At 31.4% G+C, this 19,822-nt stretch overlaps 1 protein-coding gene across 1 annotated transcript in view; it reads left to right on the forward strand.

Annotated features, from left to right (window-relative positions):
• The window catches only part of LOC127737463 (A disintegrin and metalloproteinase with thrombospondin motifs adt-1-like), a 94,117-nt gene that overhangs the window by 31,345 nt on the left and 42,950 nt on the right, over positions 1–19,822 (forward strand). Inside the window, exons 3-4 of the mRNA XM_052248174.1 lie at positions 18,667–18,730; positions 19,449–19,509. Of these exons, the coding sequence (XP_052104134.1) occupies positions 18,667–18,730; positions 19,449–19,509 (125 nt within the window). The remainder of the gene's footprint in view (positions 1–18,666; positions 18,731–19,448; positions 19,510–19,822) is intronic.

Consider the following 19,822-nt stretch of genomic DNA (forward strand, 5'->3'; position numbering starts at 1 on the left):
GAGGGAAACACATCAAATATAAGAGGAGAACTACGACACAACAGAAGCGCATCAAATATAAGAGGAGAACTACGACACAAAAGAAACACAACATTAAAATGTAACACACACAGAAACGAACTATAATATAACAGTGGCCATTTTCCCGACTTGGAACAGGACATTTTAAGAACAAAATGGTGGGTTGAACCTGGTTTTGTGGCTAGCCATGAAAGGACTACAATACAAATAAATGGGAGAACATATAGGACAAAGAAACATACGAATAATAGCTAACAAAAGGTACCAGGTTTAAAATTTAAGACGCGCGTTTCGTCCACACAAGACTAACCAGTGACGCTCAGATCAAAAAAGTTCGAAAGCCAAAACAAGTACTAAATTGAAGAGCATTGAGGACCAAAAGTTCCAAAAAGTTGTGCCAAATACGGCTAAGGTTATATGTCTGGGATAAGAAAATCCTTAGTATTTAGAATAATTCATACTTTTGCAAACAGTAAATTTATACAAATGACTATATAATAGATAAACATGATAACACCGAAGTGGTGACCAACTATATAATAAAAACGGATACACAAAACAACATTAATTAGCACATAAAAATTCACAACGCAAAAAAAAAGGTGACGTCACATTTGAATTTCTGAAATTTCCCCCAAATAGGATAGAATTAGGATAGAATTCAAGATTTGTTTTAAAATACTCATATAACATTTATGAATAACAATGAAAATTACAATACTAATTAATATAAAATGTGGTAGTTATTAGATAATCAATAGTATTACCTAGCTATGTCGGTGTTTCTTTTAAATCAAACTGTAAACCAAATATATCGTATAAATTTGGTTGACCCAAACTAAAATCTAATTAATGAACTAGGTGATTAATTATCTTTACCATAACACACGAATACAACAGAAAAAAATAAGATTTACAACTACAAACGATAAGACATTTGACAAATCAGATGAGAATAACAAATATTACATCAAAACTAAATACATGAATTATGGATAGAAAAGTACCGTGACACGTATTATAGCAATGCGAATTCACACTCAGCAAAACAGTCACGTTCGGTAATTAAAAGATCAGACGACGTAATGTCAAACCATAATCTAACTCGTGGTAAAAATGTCCTTAGTTAGTTTGGACAAAGACACATCGTATGGATCGACCAATTCGTGATGGTGTCCGTAAAATTTACGGAGTGTCATTTTTAATCTGTCCTCCTTATAACTTTGTTTGAGGCAGTTTCTGCGTTAGGAGCACAAATATATAATATATACCAAAAAATCAGCATTTTAATCACTCAATTGATTAGAATTACTAATTTAGATGATTTAATATATGTAACTTAATTGTATGAGTGTATTTTCCAACTTCTCTGTATGGGTATATTGTCAAATTTGCATATTTCAGTGCTAATGCTATTGTGCTTTAGGTTTAAAATCATTTAGACAGAAGTCTTCGCAAGCGACGTATAGTTTCATATTTACAGTCATATGAAATTCGTTTTGAAAGTCTAAAGTTGGCAACATATTATACAACATTTGTTCTACACACAGACCTCAGTTTGAAACTCAGTTTTTGCCTATATGTATATATCTTCGAAGCTATAGATTTCCAATTGTTTCATCTAAAATTCTATGATATAAATAAGTGTCTGTCTGTCATTTTAATCGAATCAACAATGAAATATGACCAAAGCGAATTCCGTTAAAGGAAGTACTGGTTACTAATCGTAGTACATTGAAAAGGACAATACAAAATAAAAGCAGAATTAATTCTTATATAGAAAAACTCATCAAAGAAAACAAACTTATGTTATAGATAATGCCTCTGCAATGGATATGTAATTGTTGTAATTCATACTACAGAACCATGACATATAATTAAATAATTTTGCATTGTAACTTTCAAGGACATGAACACAAATAAAATAAAATATGAAGAACAAAAGTAGCATTTGAAATTATCAATTGTGATATCATGAGAAATATATGAATAAGTGTCTGAAGGTCAACATTGCATGTAGTGTCATTGAATCAAAAGTTGTAAATACTCTGCCCTTTGATGACGACTCCTCTTTCAAACACATGTTAACTTCGTCATATCTAAAAGGAGACAAACAGCTCAATCTCTTTTATGAAATCATATTCTACGCTTGTTACGTAATGGTTGAATTCGTGCCATTTTTGATAGATAATCTGCGGTTACAAGTATTATTGTTAGCTGTTTTGTAATGGTATAAGTTTATAAGGAAATTTGCCAAGAGCCAATAATACAGTGGTTGTCGTTGGTTGCTGTCCGTCTGATTTGTTTGTAGTTTGTTGTTTTTGACATTAATCAGACTATTAGTTTTCGTTTTTGTAAATGTTTTACATTTTTTCTTGTTTTGCTTATTACTGACTATGAGGAATAGTTTTTACTTATTGTTGAAGGCCGTACAGTGCTCAAAGTTGTTTAAATCCTCTTCCTTTGGTCTCTGATTGTGGATAGATGTCTCATTTGCTCTCATAAACAATCTCCTTATTTTCATATACATTAACAATATTACCATTTCCAATACATATTGTCGAAAAGGTAAATAAAATTTTATTTTCGCATTGTTTATATAAACGTTTGCTTTTATGTTCACCGCAATCAATATGCATGTATTATATATAACAAAACGAACAAATTGTAAATCCTTATAATAAACAACATTATACAACACTGATAACTAATGAAATACTTTAGAATTTTATTCGTAGAGCTTGCTTTACCCAGATTTCAAATGGTTGTTTTCTTACCTGTCCTTTTCAAACGTTATTTTCAATGCTCGTTAACTTCGGAATTAATTTGACCTTCAAACTGTTTGAGTTTGAGTGCCGCAGACGAGTCCTATGTAGAGGAAACGCGCATATGACATACTTAATCAAATGCCATGTATCTAAAAGGTGAGTTGAACTACTAGTATACGCATTTTCAAAAATCCACAACAAGAAGTCTATCACAAGGACCTAAACGCATATTTCATATAATTGATATATGCGTTTAGATTTGTTTTAGAACAAATGTATATTGTTAGTAAATTTCTTTCAGTACTTTTCAACTTTTGCTAGTTATTTCAAACTCAGAGATTTAATGATCAAAGAGTGTAAGAACGATATCAACAAGAAAATAAAAAAATACAATTCTATAACTAGAAAAGAAGACGTCTATATAGGACCAGATAAGATGATATCATACAGACACTATACTAGTAATTTGTATCAAAAGACATGATTTTAATTTCATTAGAAGTCCGTTTTGCAGTGTGATAAAATTGAGGTCATAAAGGTATTCATATAGTTATGAGCAGTAGTGCAATAACTGGGTGGTACGTTCTTGATATCATCATTTCACCCCTACTGTACCGATTTGAAAGATAAGGCACTCGCGTAAGATTATTAACCAGATTTATGTATTTGATTAGGCAAAACGTTAGAATTAAAATTATTTAATTCATATGGTTTCAATGAGATAGTATCAGATTTGTTTTAAATAATGTTGTTGTGTTACCAAAAATAGATTCTTTTCTGATTATCTGTTTTAATTATGAATTACTTATAGAGAAATCCCTGATAGACTATTTGATATGATTACGGCAGTATGTTTTTCAGTGTCTTTTGTTGGTTATTCATAACTATAATATATACCTATAACATTTTAGCTAATGCAGATAAAAATCATAGACAACATAGGCACACGTCACACATATCAATTAAAAGCAACAGTAGTGTACCGATGTTCAATTCTCATAAGTCCATTTGGAATATGCAAACCAACACCATCAATATTGAATTATCAACTTTCTGTTTTAATGTCTTTAATTTAGATTTTTTTACTAAGTATTTAGTATTGTTTACTATTATCTTTCTGTCATTTTATGTTATTACCATCAAGGAGTTCTTGTTCAACTCGGGTGCCACATATGGAGCAGGATCTGCTTACCTTCCGGGAGGACCCCCGGTTTTTGATAGGGGTTTATGGTTTTGCCTTTTGCCTCCCTTTTTCATCTTCTCCTTGTTAACAATGTCTTGTTGATTCGTTTCTGTCACTAACAAGACATAAGGGTGCACAAATGAAATTAAGAAAAGTAAGAAGAAACCAAAAGAATGTTAAACATCAAACGTTGAACGCGAACAGACACAACTAGGGACAACAGCAGTCCATAAAACAGCTAGTAAATTAAACTGTGAGTTGAGTAAACAAACTTCATCAAAATCATATAACTATTGTTTAATTGCGTTATTGCGGAATAAAAAGAAATGTAACTTTCAACATTGCTTATTGTTAAAAAGTAGACCAGTATTCACAACTACAATGTATATTAATAATATTGTTATTTCAATAGAATGCATTGGATCTAATTCAACGTTTGATATATAAATTGTAATCAGTTAAGCCCGATTGAATCATCTAATGAATACGATATCATATACTAGAACATGTATAGAAAGATCAAACTGTATGCACGATTCTATTTCACACAAAAAGGAGTATTACGAATAAACATATTGAGATATAATATATTTGTTAAGCTGTCAAATTATGAAACTATATATCTCTGCACTGTCATCATTGTTCCTGTCTATATCCTTGCCAAACCCTGTAATGACACCTTGCTGATCTTGAAATTTGATGTCTGGTGTTTCATTATACGAACTAAGTTTGTATAAAATTAACTTTTGAACATATAATACAGTGATGTAGCAAATTGAATATAACATTTGTCACCTTAGAAAAGGTAGTTGTGTACGTTGAATGTTTATGCTGGTTTTTTATTAATTTTTATATGAACATGTGTGTCACTTCATAAAGCACCTGCTAGCACACCTGTTAAAAGCATTTAAAGGCAAGATTCAGATTTACGAAATTTGTTACAACTTGATACAAGTTATTTTTTTATCCTAGTAATGTCTTATTATCTTAATATGACATTTCTACTCCAGACACAGCAAAACACTTTATTTTAACGCGAAATAGTTTGTTATGGCGGTTCAATATTATATGTTATTGAAACCGAAACAGCTTAGTTAATCTCAGGATCCCATGCGTTGTTTTACAGTAACCGATTGTGTTATTTTTTACAACCGGCACGAATTATATTAAGTGGCCTCTACTGGTACATGTTTTAACGTTTACTGTCGATTATTCCTAAATGTTCAAACCTTTTATGTAGAGTAAAGTATATTTGCATATCAAAATATCAAATCAGATTGATTATTTGAACAGCTTTAAATAAACATGTAAAGTTACAAATAAAAATATTTACAATAATACACGTTTAATTGTACTACTGAACTAGTACACAATTTTATTTAGGGGCCAGCTGAGGACCACCTCCGGGTGCGGGATTTTCTCGCTGCGTTGAAGACCCATTGGTGGCCTTCGGCTGTTGTTTGCTCTTTGGTCGGGTTGTTGTCTCTTTGAGATATTCCCCATTTCCATTCTCAATTTTAATTGACTGGATTCCCCTCCTCTTTTGGTGAAAGTTATTTTCCACGTTACTTTTAATCCACAATTTTTTACATAAGGAAATGCCTGTACCAAGTAAGGAACATAACAGTTGTTTACTATTCGTTTGATGTGTTTGAGCTTTTAATTTTGGCATTTGATGAGAGACTTTCCGTTTTGAATTTCCCTTATAGTACGGTATTTTTGTTATCTTACTTTTTAAATACGTTTTCAGAAAAACATGATAAATGGCATTACACTGCAATTATTCAAAGGGCATTAACTACGAAATATATATATATATATATATATATATATATATATATATATATATAAGAATAATGATTTTTGTTGTTCAATCATTGATGAAAGTAAAATCGTGAAATGATTCAGCCAGTTTAGTTTAATTTTGTCAAAACTATGATAAACATACTTTTTAACTTATAATATGAAATCAAACAGACCTAGAAAATCCAATTGCACGTGGTCACTATCTATTTATAGGTATATATTTATTTATCTATCGGGTTATATGACCGTCGGCAGTCTTCGGAGGTCATCTCGAAGGTTATCACGATGGTTAATTAGATGAAGTCTAGATAAAGATACACACGAAATGCTGATACATATTATCGAGTCCTTTTGTTATTTATTTATTTTAGACTTTTTGTAACTTGGATATACGATTTAGTATGTTATAAATCAAATATGAGTATTTTAGTCAAATCAGTGAAAATGAATTTGACAGGTTATGCCACTTTAAAGGCAAAATTAAGTTACTTTTGTCAAGGGAAAAATGATCAGAAATTGATCATAAAAAGGGAAGTACAGACATACCAACCGACAAGTACTTGAAAAGACTCGCTGTTTGTATGGTGAGTTTGATATTATAAAGTTTCGATTCAATATACTATTATCCTGTGATATTAAAACCTTTCTCTCTTCAAGTTCTTCTTCCAGTTAATTGAATACATTACTATGTAAGCATTTAAGCAGTATCAAAATCTGGTAAATAAATTTGAAAAACATGCATACATCTTTTTTTTTATTCTTATACAAGCAAATCGCATTACATTGTTATTGTCACCTTTTTTTTAGCGTTGATCTCTTTGGCTAACTCGGCTGTGAATTTTTATGTGCTGGTTTATGTTGTTTTATGTATTCGTTTTTATTTTGTAGTTAGTCACCACTTCGGTGTTATCATGTATATTTATTATATAGCCATTTTTATAAATTTACTGTTTACAAAAGTATGAATTATTCTAAATACTAAGGATTTTCTTATCCCAGACATATAACCTTAGCTGTATTTGGCACAACTTTTTGGAACTTTTGGTCCTCAATGCTCTTCAACTTTGTACTTGTTTTGGCTTTCGTACTGTTTTGATCTGAGCGTCACCGGTTAGTCTTGTGTGGACGAAACGCGCGTCTTGCGTATCTAATTTAAACCTGGTACCTTTTGTTAGCTATTATTCGTATGTTTCTCTGTCCTATATGTTCTCCCATTTATTTGTATTGTAGTCCTGTCATGTAATGTTGTCATTTTAATGTCATATTTAACATTGCCATAAAAGCGGGAGGTTTGGCTAGCCACAAAACAAGGTTCAACCCACCATTGTTTTCTTAAAATGTCCTGTACCAAGTCAGGAAAATGGCCATTGTTATATTATAGTTCGTTTCTGTGTGTGTTACTACATTTTAATGTTGTGTTTCTGTTGTGTCATAGTTCTCCTCTTGTATTTGATGTGTTTCCCTCAGTTTTTGTTTGTAACCCGGATTTGTTTTTTTCTCAATCGATTTATGAATTTCGAACAGCAGTATACTACTGTTGCCTTTATTTATTGAAGTAATCATACGGAACGTATCTGACCTTAAAATTTCAGAGTTCTCAAAATTAAGTCCTAGACCTGTACTGTGGACACACGGAACGTATCTGACCATAAAAAAACTATTCCTATCGGTCCAGGGTTTTTAAATTTCTTACAATTTTGTGCCTTTGTTTTCAGAGTTCGCCCTAGACCTGTGGAAACAACATTTGAAATGATGTTCGTGTAATCTTAAGATCTTTTGATGGGAAAAATAATCAGGCTAAGAGAAATAAAGGCTACTTCATATCTTAGGGCGTGATATTATTCTAAACGTTTGTTGCTGACATTTTCACGTTCAAAACCAAATATAATTTGATATGTTACAGTCCAGATGCCAAAACCATGACTTGCATTGTATTTTAAATTTTGAACCAACCTTTTGGATGTCCAGAACTCTCACGCGTTTGTCATTGCTGTTCATATCCAATGACAATCACGATTAACCCTAAACGAAAGCAAGCTCAGAATGCTCAACCTGTGAAACCATGCCTATACCGTCCTATGATCTAAAATCGGTTCCTAAACTTTTATTATTATATACTGCAACGTCTTCTCATTTTTGTCCATCAAACTTTTCAGTGTTTTTTTTTTTTACTTTTACCATTTTAGTCATATTAGAAGCCATCCTATTTGAATTAATAATTTAGCTAGAGTATCTTGTTTTTTGTTGACCTGATTTTAGACCGTATTGTAGAATATAAAGAACTCAAGGTTATCCTTTCCAGAGTTTAAAGGTCTCTTTCAATAAAATTTGATTATGCTCAGTTATTAAAAGTGTCACTTGAAATATTGATTAATTTGTCATTAATTCTGTCGGTCTCTTAAATGAGGTGTAATCAACAGTGATAATATCATTTACCCTTTTTATAGAGCTAGGAAGATGAATATGGATGTATATATTAACATTTTAAGGAGAAAACAAAAAACCCATTTAGTTACATTATAAAAGGTGACAAGGGTTATTGTTTTATTAAAAACTACGTTTGTGTGTAACCAAAGTTAAGTTGAAGAATCGATCTGCTCTATCAGTTTTAACGGTAAAAATATTTGATATCTATAATAAAAAGAAGAAAGAAATCACAGTTTCAAGGTTGATTAAAATATTAAAGATTGTATATGAAATAAAATTGCATGAATTTGTTATCAAAGAAACTCAACTAAAAACTAAGCTGATCTCATATTCAATTTAATTTCTATTATCAACTGTTTGCGAATGTGTTTATCCCACATAGTGCTTTTTCACATAGTACTTTTTTTTTTATTAAATGAGCAATTAACCTTGAAATTGACAATACCTTAACGTTACGACTAGTTCAATAAATATGACATTAGCAGATATATTTATAGACCTCAGTTTAAAAAACTGTTTATTTATTGTCAATAATTGATGCACTTGCTATGTTAACTTGTTTTATAGTCATAAACAGTTCATCGACTTTCACTCCTTCTGAAAATCAGTGTTTTGTTTAATATTTCGGTAGTCATTTCCTCTTTGACTTATACTATTTGCTGCACCTAAGTATCGTGTTATTGTTTTATTTTATTTATAATATATTTCAAAATGACTGCATATCCTTAGTTATAAAGTTATCAAAGTAATACATATTTCTTCCTTTTCAGTGGAAACCCAAATTTACCTCTCTCAATACATGCCGATTCACTTTGCAGTGCCGTCTTATTTGTTATATTTTCTATTTTGTTTACGTCCTTAACATGAATGAAATATTTACCACATAATGGAAATCAAAAAATAAAAACAAAACCAACTCGTAGAAGTCAACATATAGTCTTCAACGTACAATAATGTCTTTACAATATGAAAACTATCGATCCGTCATGGATAGCAATTGTCTTAATGACAACAAAGATAAGAAAAGATAAGATATAATAAATGAAAGAATAAGGTTCCTAAGCTGGAACAGGTATCTGATGATGTGATATGTATGTTGCAATCAAAATTAAATCCTAAATACAGGTTACATTAACGTTTAATGAACCAGAGGAATTGTATTCTTACGAAACAAGTACTAATTGAAAACAACAACCACTTTGCAACCATTGTCATTTTTGTCAGTGTTATATATCTCATCATAAAATCTTAAACATTAAAAATGATATACAAATTTACTTTTGACTATGTGAATAAGGAGATAATCATAATGTATAATCAATTGGGTGACTGATTGAATGACAAGTGTATTAAGTTCTATGTATATGCTATTTTTTGGTAAACAAAAATTCAAAAAAATTCAAAAACGTAGCGAATCATTGTTTTATTTTGATAACAGTATAATAGTCATAGTAGTAAATAGAATAACGCCACAGTATCCTAAATGCACCGAGTACCTAAATTGCATCCATGATGCAATAAAGCAGAGAAAATCTTTAATGTTTTCTTTGAAACTTAAGAAATCGTTTTTTTTATAATTTGCAATTAGGCACGTCTTTCAACATAACTAGATATACCCAAATATAATCAATTGAATTATTTATTTTTTGTCTTGTTGGATCCTTTTATAGCCGACTATACGGTATGTTGTTTAAATATGCGCACTTAAAGTAAACCTGTGTTTAAAAAAGCAATTTATTTTCAAAATTACAGAAGATAATTTGAAAGCAGGATATTTACTTCAGATCTAATCGTGTAATAAATTTAATATCGTGTACAGTATATGCTTATATGGACGAGAAATCATTGGGTGTAATTGTATTTTTTATGCAACATACTGAGCTTTGATATTCCTACTATGTTTTGTGTGCAATATGTTTATACATAGATACCCAACCCAGTAATTACTGTTTGAATTGATCTGGGTACATATGACACTGACCTATCGAATACGATAACACATCTCCTCATTTATATTTTGATATCTGATGTCTGTATTTTTATAACTCATTATTTATGAACAGTACATGAAAAGAATATAAAGATATGACTTAATATAACTGATTGGGCTTTCGTCATTACTTTTCCTAATCGATTTACAAGATTTGAACATCAGTAAACTACTGTCGCTCTAATAAAAAAAAACCTAACAGTATTTGTTCACCCATTTGTTTAAAACTATAATACCACTGCAAATATACACATTGGACACGGATATGTCCCAATTGTCGTAGCCACAGTTCCGTCCTCTTTTACTCGTTTGAGACATCATCAAATAATAGTTATCACCGAATCTGACATTACTATCAGCAACCACTTCTGAAAAATAATCTGCTTATCTATACTGGGAACATGTGATAACCTCTGGATTTTGGTCGTGTCCAGTCTCAAGTTTTATATGTAGTGTTTTGTAGACAGCTTTCTGTCATTTCGTCGATTTTTGCCAAGGTTAAATCGGTAGTTTATTCGACGTATGCTTTTTGTATTATTCCTTTTGCATCTTCTGCCTCAAACATTTTTGCAATATTAAAAAAGGAATTAAGTATCAAAGACATATTGTGTAGCAGTTAATAATATTTTATAGCAAAAAACGTTGAATATCAATATATGGAATGCTAGTTTTGATTCAAAAGTCCACATTTATTAGAAAAAGGAAAACCGATAACTTTGTAATTGACAGCATGCTAGAGACAAAACTAGCTAGGAAAAATTAACCGCGTTTGATTGTTTGACATTATCGTATTTGAGTATCTTGCCTCCGGTTTGGTGAAAGGTATCATCATGGGATATTGCAATTGTCTCTACTCGGTCTCTACAGAGAAGTGACAAATGTAAATGCTCCGGGTACAATCGTAGAAAACTTAAATTTCTGTTTTATTCCTGACTGACTTAGCCAATTTCTCGATGAGCAGATTAGGTAGTGAACTTTAAATTTTAATGATATAAAAAAACAAGGTTTCTTTTTTTAAAATCAACTAAACATTTTAAATGTAACTTAATTATATTTAATTATACCTAGTTTTATTTGATATTGTTAATTCAATTAGACTCCTATTTATAGGCGTTGCTTGAAATAAATTACATTTGTAACCCTTTCAATGGTATCTAATCTAAAAAATTTGAAAGTTAAATTATCAAAGGTGGCAAGCTTTGCTGCTTTGTTAAACATATCTGGTGTACAAGTTAAGGTTAGGGTTAAAACTGATGTACTTGTTTAAAGGTCGAAATAGTTAATCATCTTTTGAAATCGTAAGGCTCACTGTTAATTGAAAATGAAATATGGGGTGCGACATCTAAGTTCATGAGTTAATATCACTTGCAGTATACTCCTATTGCATATTTACTTTAATGAACATTGTCAATATGTTCAAAACTACCATAGTTCAATTATATATTTCGTCTTGAATATGCATGAAATAATTACCACTGGATGTTAAACAAGCAACACTCAATCAATAAAATTGTATATAAAGTCTTGAGCCAATTTTACAAGCACAAGATATGTGCGTACATATTTAGCTAATCGAGCGCACTACAAATAAAGTTACTCAGAATAAACGGTATAAGTTTTATAAAGTATATTGAGGGATTTTCCCATTTAACATATATATCGTAATTGACAATTTAACCTTGAATAATGTAATAACAATTTCACATTTGTAAATAACATACAAACTGTTTTGTCTGCTAGTGGTGCACTTGTGTTTGTTAGTTTGCTACATAATAATAAATAGATCGTTGACTCTCATTTGATTGTATTGTATGGAAGTTTCATACAATATGCAATCGTTATTTATATCATGTTTTTATTATACAAACAAAAATGTTGCTTACATCATGGCCATGAGATATTTTCATGGCGTGAAGATTAAAAACATTTTAAATAATCCTTAACGGTTTTGGATCATAAAACATATTTATTGTCATATACGGTACGAGTTTCCTCATTGTAAAAGGTAATGCAGTGACCCATAAATGCTCACATCATTGGCATTGATCTTTATTGATTATCAGTCCCATGAGCAATCGCACGTTCTTAATTCAATGTAAGCATTCAGGATTCCTTGTAAAATGTTAGAAATTAATCTCTTATCTAACCATAATACATCATCAAATTCAAAAACCATTGATTCATATGAACTTTCTTATCCGTAAACTTAAACGAATGTGAAAGTTTGGAAAGAAAAACATGTTTTCGAAGGACAATTGTTACTTAAAACTTTTACTAACGAGAAAAAATAGCATGGACAAATAAAAAACCACAAAATACATTACTGAATACTAATACTTAAGCAAAAGGACAATTTTGTCTTTTTTACTACTTGGTATCACCAGCCCAATACTCAGCACTTCTGAGCGGATATAAATATCATTTATGAGGTCATTTCTATAAAATGTTAAAGTCATTCGAATCACAAAGATTTTTTTTAACTCATAGATGGCCTAATATTTATTTGGCAAAGGTTTTTTTGGGGGCGGGGGAGGGTTAATAATTTTTCTTTGACTATTGGTTTGGTTTTAAAATGGTTTTTGGATTTCTGAGTTTTGTGTAAGCTAAACGCACGTCTGAATGGCTTGGTCTCGTTGATGAGTTTTGTGTAAGCTAAACGCACGTCTGAATGGCTTGGTCTCGTTGATGAGTTTTGTGTAAGCTAAAAGCACGTCTGAATGGCTTGGTCTCGTTGTTGAGTTTTGTGTAAGCTAAACGCACGTCTGAATGGCTTGGTCTCGTTGATGAGTTTTGTGTAAGCTTAACGCACGTCTGATTGGCTTGGTCTCGTTGATGAGTTTTGTGTAAGCTAAACGCACGTCTGAATGGCTTGGTCTCGTTGATGAGTTTTGTGTTAGCTAAACGCACGTCTGAATGGCTTGGTCTCGTTGATGAGTTTTGTGTAAGCTAAACGCACGTCTGAATGGCTTGGTCTCGTTGATGAGTTTTGTGTAAGCTAAACGCACGTCTGAATGGCTTGGTCTCGTTGATGAGTTTTGTGTAAGCTTTACGCACGTCTGAATGGCTTGGTCTCGTTGATGAGTTTTGTGTAAGCTATACGCACGTCTGAATGGCTTGGTTTCGTTGATGAGTTTTGTGTAAGCTATACGCACGTCTGAATGGCTTGGTCTCGTTGATGAGTTTTGTATAAGCTAAACGCACGTCTGAATGGCTTGGTCTTGTTGATGAGTTTTGTGTTAGCTATACGCACGTCTGAATGGCTTGGTCTCGTTGATGAGTTTTGTGTAAGCTAAACGCACGTCTGAATGGCTTGGTCTCGTTGATGAGTTTTGTGTAAGCTATACGCACGTCTGAATGGCTTGGTCTCGTTGATGAGTTTTGTGTAAGCTAAACGCACGTCTGAATGGATTGGTCTCGTTGATGAGTTTTGAAAGACTCTTGGTATCTTCCACCTGTTTTTTTTAGGATACTTCGGTGCTGAAATGACATATAATTAATGCGATAATTTCGTTTAATTTACTGTTTAAATTTTTCGAAACATTTTTTCTCTCTATGCATTGAAGAAAATTGTCGGATGTTTTGATATTTATGTTTTAAATGTTTAACAACTTCGCTGTTGAATTCGAGCTCCATTGACTAGTTTTGTGCAGCCGAAACGTATGTCTAGCGTACTAAGGTATAATCCTGACATCATTTATTAGTTTTGCAAAAAAAACCAACTAGGGATGAACATCTGTGATCCTAAATTTTTACGAGTTAAAATTGAGAATGGAAACGGGGAATGTGTCAAAGACACAACAACCCGCGGATCAAAGAGCAGAAAATAGTCCAAGGCTACCAATGGGTCTTCAACACAGCAAGAAAATCCCGCACCCGGAGGCGGGCTTCAGCTGGCCCTTAAAAAATGTGTACTATATAAAATTAAGGGGAAGTGGTATGATTGCCAATGAGACAAGTATCCACGAAAGATCAAATAAAGTGTATGTCAGCAATTATAAGCAACCGTACGGCCTTCAATAATGAGATAAAATATAGACGGCTATAAAATACCCCGACATGAAAAATATGAAACAATTCAATTGAGAAAAGTTACGGCCTAGTTTATAACAAAACAATTTACGAAAAACAAATATGAGAGACGTGAACTAACGATAACTACTGAACCACAGGCTCCTGCCTTGGGACAGGTACATGAAGAATGTGGCGGGATTAAACATGTTTGTGACCGCTCAATCCTTCCCCTAATCTGTGACAGCACAACATAAGAACACACTATAAAAATCAGTTGAAAAAGACTTATTTCATCAGATCTATACCAAAACAAACATTAAACAAAAAAAAGAGACAGGACGTTGCAGGGTATTTATCCATCCCTCATCCCTAACAATAAAAAAAGACACAGATCTGAGAGTTACTGGCAGCTTTTTCAAAGATAATAACAACTTATAAAAAAATCATGTATCTAAGACTAAAATATCAATCAGTACACATCCGACATCCAACGGATTTAGTGTAAAAACGCCATTAACAGTCAGAGAAAAACATGACCTTGTGCAATGCCAAAATATAGGTATCGACAGATTGTAATACCGTGAAGGTACATAAGTGTAATATTTAGTATGGTTTTAATTTACTGATACCAATATCAATATTTATACCAATAAAAACAATATTCAAAGATTTAATTACAGTGTTGAATAGGTAATGTTTTAGAATAAGTTTATTTAAAGGATTGATAAGTTTATCCGGATCGTACATAAATTTCCGGGCTCGGTTAACTACATCACCGTAAAATTTAGGATGTGCTATTCCGTTTGAAATACAGGTACATCCAAACTTGCAAACAAACCAAATATTTGTATCTATGGAAGAATTTAGTTAAGGTTTTAAGTAATTTGTGGTAACGAAATCCCTGACTTAATAACTTACCAGTAATACATAGATTTCGCTCATTGAAATCAAAAATTTCGGCAGGAGAATTCTTGATTATTTAACGAAAAAATATCATCACGATAACGGTAAGTGTTGTTGAATTTATCTATTAAATGGAATTTGACGGGTCTTTGCTGAGTTTGGCCATAAACTGTGATTCATAACAGTACAGGAACAAGTCTGCTATTAAAGGGACACAACTGGTACCCATAGGAATACCTACAATCTGTCGATAAACTTAATTACTAGTTCAGCGAAAATGGACGTCACACTAAACTCCGAAACATATAAATGAACCAAAATTTAAAAAATGCCAGAGGCTCCTGACTTGGGAAAGACGCAAAAATAATTTAAAATTTGAAAAAATACTTTTTAACCAGTTATTTCATTTATACATTGTGCAAATATAGATCAGATAGTCATCATCTGTCGATTGATTCTAGAAGGTGACAGTGTTTGTCGAGAAAACCCTAATATCTACATGTTTGGTCCACTATTAAACTCTACAAATATTGTGATTATAGAAAAGATTATATAAATGTTTTGAAATTATAAATGCACAAGTTAGTCCTCTTAATTTCCTTGTCTTGTTCACACATTCATGTAATAATTGTATCTTACTGTTATGTTTAGATATGTTCTCTATAACTATATTACTAGTTGTATGAGAAATATAGTCATTCATTATATGAAATTATGAGGAAAAGGAATCCGAATTGTGACTACAACTATTGGACCATATGCATTGCTCTCTGTGATACAGATATTCCAAACCAGTTAACCAAATCATAATAATGTCTGTACATGTTTTCAAGGGGGAATTTTAACTTTACCTTTTACAACCCTTGGTAAATATTTAATTATGAGTATAGAAACATCGATTACAGAAATAATTGCAGATGCAGTTTTCGGAAGAATGCACATGTATCCAATATTTTGTAAAAATGTTTTTATTTTGTCACGTTTACATTTAATATTTTGTTAATAATCAGTAATGTAGGCGAAGAGCTTTATGATGTTTCCATACAATGGTAAACGGGACATTAGTAATATTTAAAATGTAAATAATATATAAGAAATTCTTCGTCAGAGATTTCAATTTAATTTTCCTGAATATTAATTTTATGGATTCAAAATAGACTTAGATAAGTTTGCAATTTTCTCCTTCACAAATAAAACTCTAGATTAAAAGATATTAACGGAAAATTGAGCAAAGGCAAAGAAATATGTATAAACTCAGTACTTTGGTTTCCTCTTTTGAATCGCTTTACATTGAGTAATGCCGAGTTCTGTTATAGCTCACTATACGGTATTGATTTTGCTCGTTGTTAAAACCCGTGTGCGGCGACCAATACTTGATTTAATCCACGTTCTTTGATCTCTGGTGGATAGTTGGCGATTATACAACATATCCATATTTTTATAATAAAAACAACTGTCTGTATTTCTATGCATCTCCATTGATTTATGACAGTTGTTTTCTATTCGTTTGATGTGTATGAGCTTTTGATTTTGCCATTTGATAAAGGAACTTGATGTGCTTGAGCTTTTGATTTTGCCATTTGATAAAGGACTTTCCGTTTTGTATTTTCCTTGGAGTGCGGTTTTTTTGTTATTTTACTTTTTTTATGTAGCTGTTCTACGTCTTGATTACCCATTGACGATTTTTACCTTTTTTCAAAATCTGCTTGTTTTCTTGAAAACTAATATAGAAAGATACAATCTTCAAAGCAAAAATTATCAGCAAGACAAGAACTGCAAAAATGCCAGCTAAAATGTAAATTAATTTGTCAGTTGTCTTCCTATAGGAGTTATTGCCATTAAATGACGTTTTTAACATTTTTTATGTTTTGGGCAAACACTGTTCAAAATAGAAAGAGACTATAAAAATAAAAATAATAATCAGTAATACAGGTGCATCCAAAGACTAGATTTTTGTAATGTTTAATATCCCAGTCTAAACTGTTGGATAGTGTCGAGTAATGAAGATATAGACCTAGTAATGCGACATATGCTCTTTAGAGCTTCTAAATTTGGTAGTCTCTGAATTTTATTCGCAACTTTTCTGTACTCGGTTCGATTAAAAGCTTGACATTGGGAACAGACCCTTGTCTATTGTTTACCTCGAGACTTCCATAGTGCCTTTAACAAGTATCAACAGCGTGTGACGTAAATCTTATCAAACTAGCACAAATATTTTTGTACCATAATTACCTTCTTTTAATCAAAGAATATTAGAATATGCTTGTTCTGATACAAATTTGGGGTTTTGTATATTTGTCGTCGTTTTGTTCAGTATGTTTATCGTGCTCGTTTGCTACGTGTGGAACCTAGCTGGTTTATAATCCAAGTGTTACATACAAACCATTACACTACAGATATTTGAAATTTGTTCATCCTTAGTAATCATCAGATAGTAGTTATTTCTTTTATATCTAACGGTTGTTTTGCATTTAATAAACTCTTTCACTTCACTCTGAATTCTAAAACAACTCAAATGCAAAATATTTTGTAAATTTAGTTCGATCAACTGTATTTAATTGTGTACGGGATATGCCATTAATAGATTGTTAAAAAGATTGTTCAAATATTTAACCGTAATCTTACGTTGTATATATATATATTGTATCTATCTCACGTTGTTTATATAAGAAGATTTATACTTTAATATGTTCCCATATATGCAGTGCAAACGGTATTACTTTTTAAATACTAAAATAAAAGATATGTCAAAGCATACAAAGAAGGATTTCAGTCTTTAACTCACTTCTTTTGTATAACAAATCGTTTATCATATTTTTTGGTTTAAAAAGATGCTTTGTTCTCAACTGTATGCCAATTTAGAGAACTTTGAATACAAAAATAGCTACTGAATGCTAAAGTTTACATGTTATTGTAATATACACTTAATCTAAATCTCATTTAAATGCAATTTAACCTATAAAACAATTTTCAACAAACCTAGTCTTATAGAGCTTAGATAATATAAACCTTTTTCTTTGTTTGCTAAATTTTGTTTAAGTGCTATGTCTGATTATTAGAGAATACTCTACCGTGTTTATCTAGTTAGATTAGATCATCTCCTGATGCAATAGACTATATTAAATACAAAATGTGTATGTAAATTGACGGAAATTTAGTTTTTTTTAAATATTTTTATGAGTCTAGACTGCCAAGATTTTCTCTGCTTCGTTGTGGGCACAAATTTATTTAATATTTGCTTATAAATGTTATTAAATATACCGTGCAATTATGTTATCTTACATTGGCTATTTACGGTATAGTTTTTTATTTCCTAATATTGTGTTTGATTTCTATTGGTATCGACATGGCTTAAGCGCGGTCCTCAATGAATACCCTAACATGAGCTGTGACGTTAACATAGAAGCAGAATTACAGGAAATACACATAAATATTTGTATATCTGTACATTTCAGTTGTGCAATAGCTGGCTAATTGAACGATAAAAAACTATACTGGTAATGGTCATGTGAATTATAAATTGCGTGTTTAAGGCAAAACTTTCTTTTTAATTGCAGGCAAAATCATTGTTTGAAGATAGTCACTTAAATGAATTCATCAACTCCAGAAAGCTGGGTGAAGGTAACAAAAATTCTTTCAGTGGGAGTTGTGGAAATTTACGTCACACATAGTGTTGATTCGAAAGTTCTACAACATGTTTTAGAATATGAGTATTGGAAAAAATCCATTTTTTTGCGAAAATAGGAACAGAAATGCGGCTTCCATTTCCTAAAAGTGCAATAGGCCATCATTATACACATTGATAGAATTTTTGCCTCATGCGTACCAGACGAGGATACGTCATCCTGTATCAATTATTCAATTAAATATATTTACGCTATTTTGTTGTTCGATAAACAGCTTTGCTGGTTACGTCGATCAAAACTTTTCTTTATTCCTTTTGGTCATGTCGCCTGGAATTCCTAATGTATTAAGTGCATGTTTCGGAATTTTTGTCATCAGTTTGAAATCTAACTAACTTATGAATATATATATATTACTTTAAAATTAATTACATATGTTTTGCAAAAAATCAATCAAATGTGCTCTATCCAGAACGTATGTAACTTGATTGTTATCATCCAAATCGGCTGATACTAAGGTAGTGTAGGTCTAAAAATGTCATGTTAATCAATGAAGTTCTAATTGCTATCTTGTACATTACAAACAAAAGAAATAGATTAGCGAAAAAAAAAAAGGCATGCTTTTTTTTATAAATAACATTTGCATCGACAGGTTTCTTAAATAAAACTTTCAAACATATATTTTGTATTTGTAAATCTGTTCCCAATACTTTTAGATGGGTTCAATGAGTTTGAGTTGACATCAGTCCAAGAGGTTACACGTTCACATCAACAAAGGTAATATCGTTTTATTTTTGTTTAACATTTCAAACTAACTGCACAGTGACCTAAAGATGCAAACTTCTACGACATTGGTTATCTGATGGAAAGTTGTCTCATTAGCTATCATGCAACATCTTTTTCTTTTTATATTATCTTTATCAAAACATTATTTTGTTGTTTATCATTTTCCAATGTTAAGCAAACAACAAACAATTATACACTACAAAGCCCAAGTTAGTACTACTATTTTGTAAGCCTGTTAGCAACTAAATGTCACAATAAGACCTCCATGAGCATAACCGATACCGTATAGTCAGCTTTTTAAAAG

This window comes from Mytilus californianus, unplaced genomic scaffold (assembly GCF_021869535.1).
Source record: "Mytilus californianus isolate M0D057914Y unplaced genomic scaffold, xbMytCali1.0.p SCAF_4, whole genome shotgun sequence".
In the NCBI taxonomy this organism is placed as follows: Eukaryota; Metazoa; Mollusca; class Bivalvia; order Mytilida; family Mytilidae; genus Mytilus; species Mytilus californianus.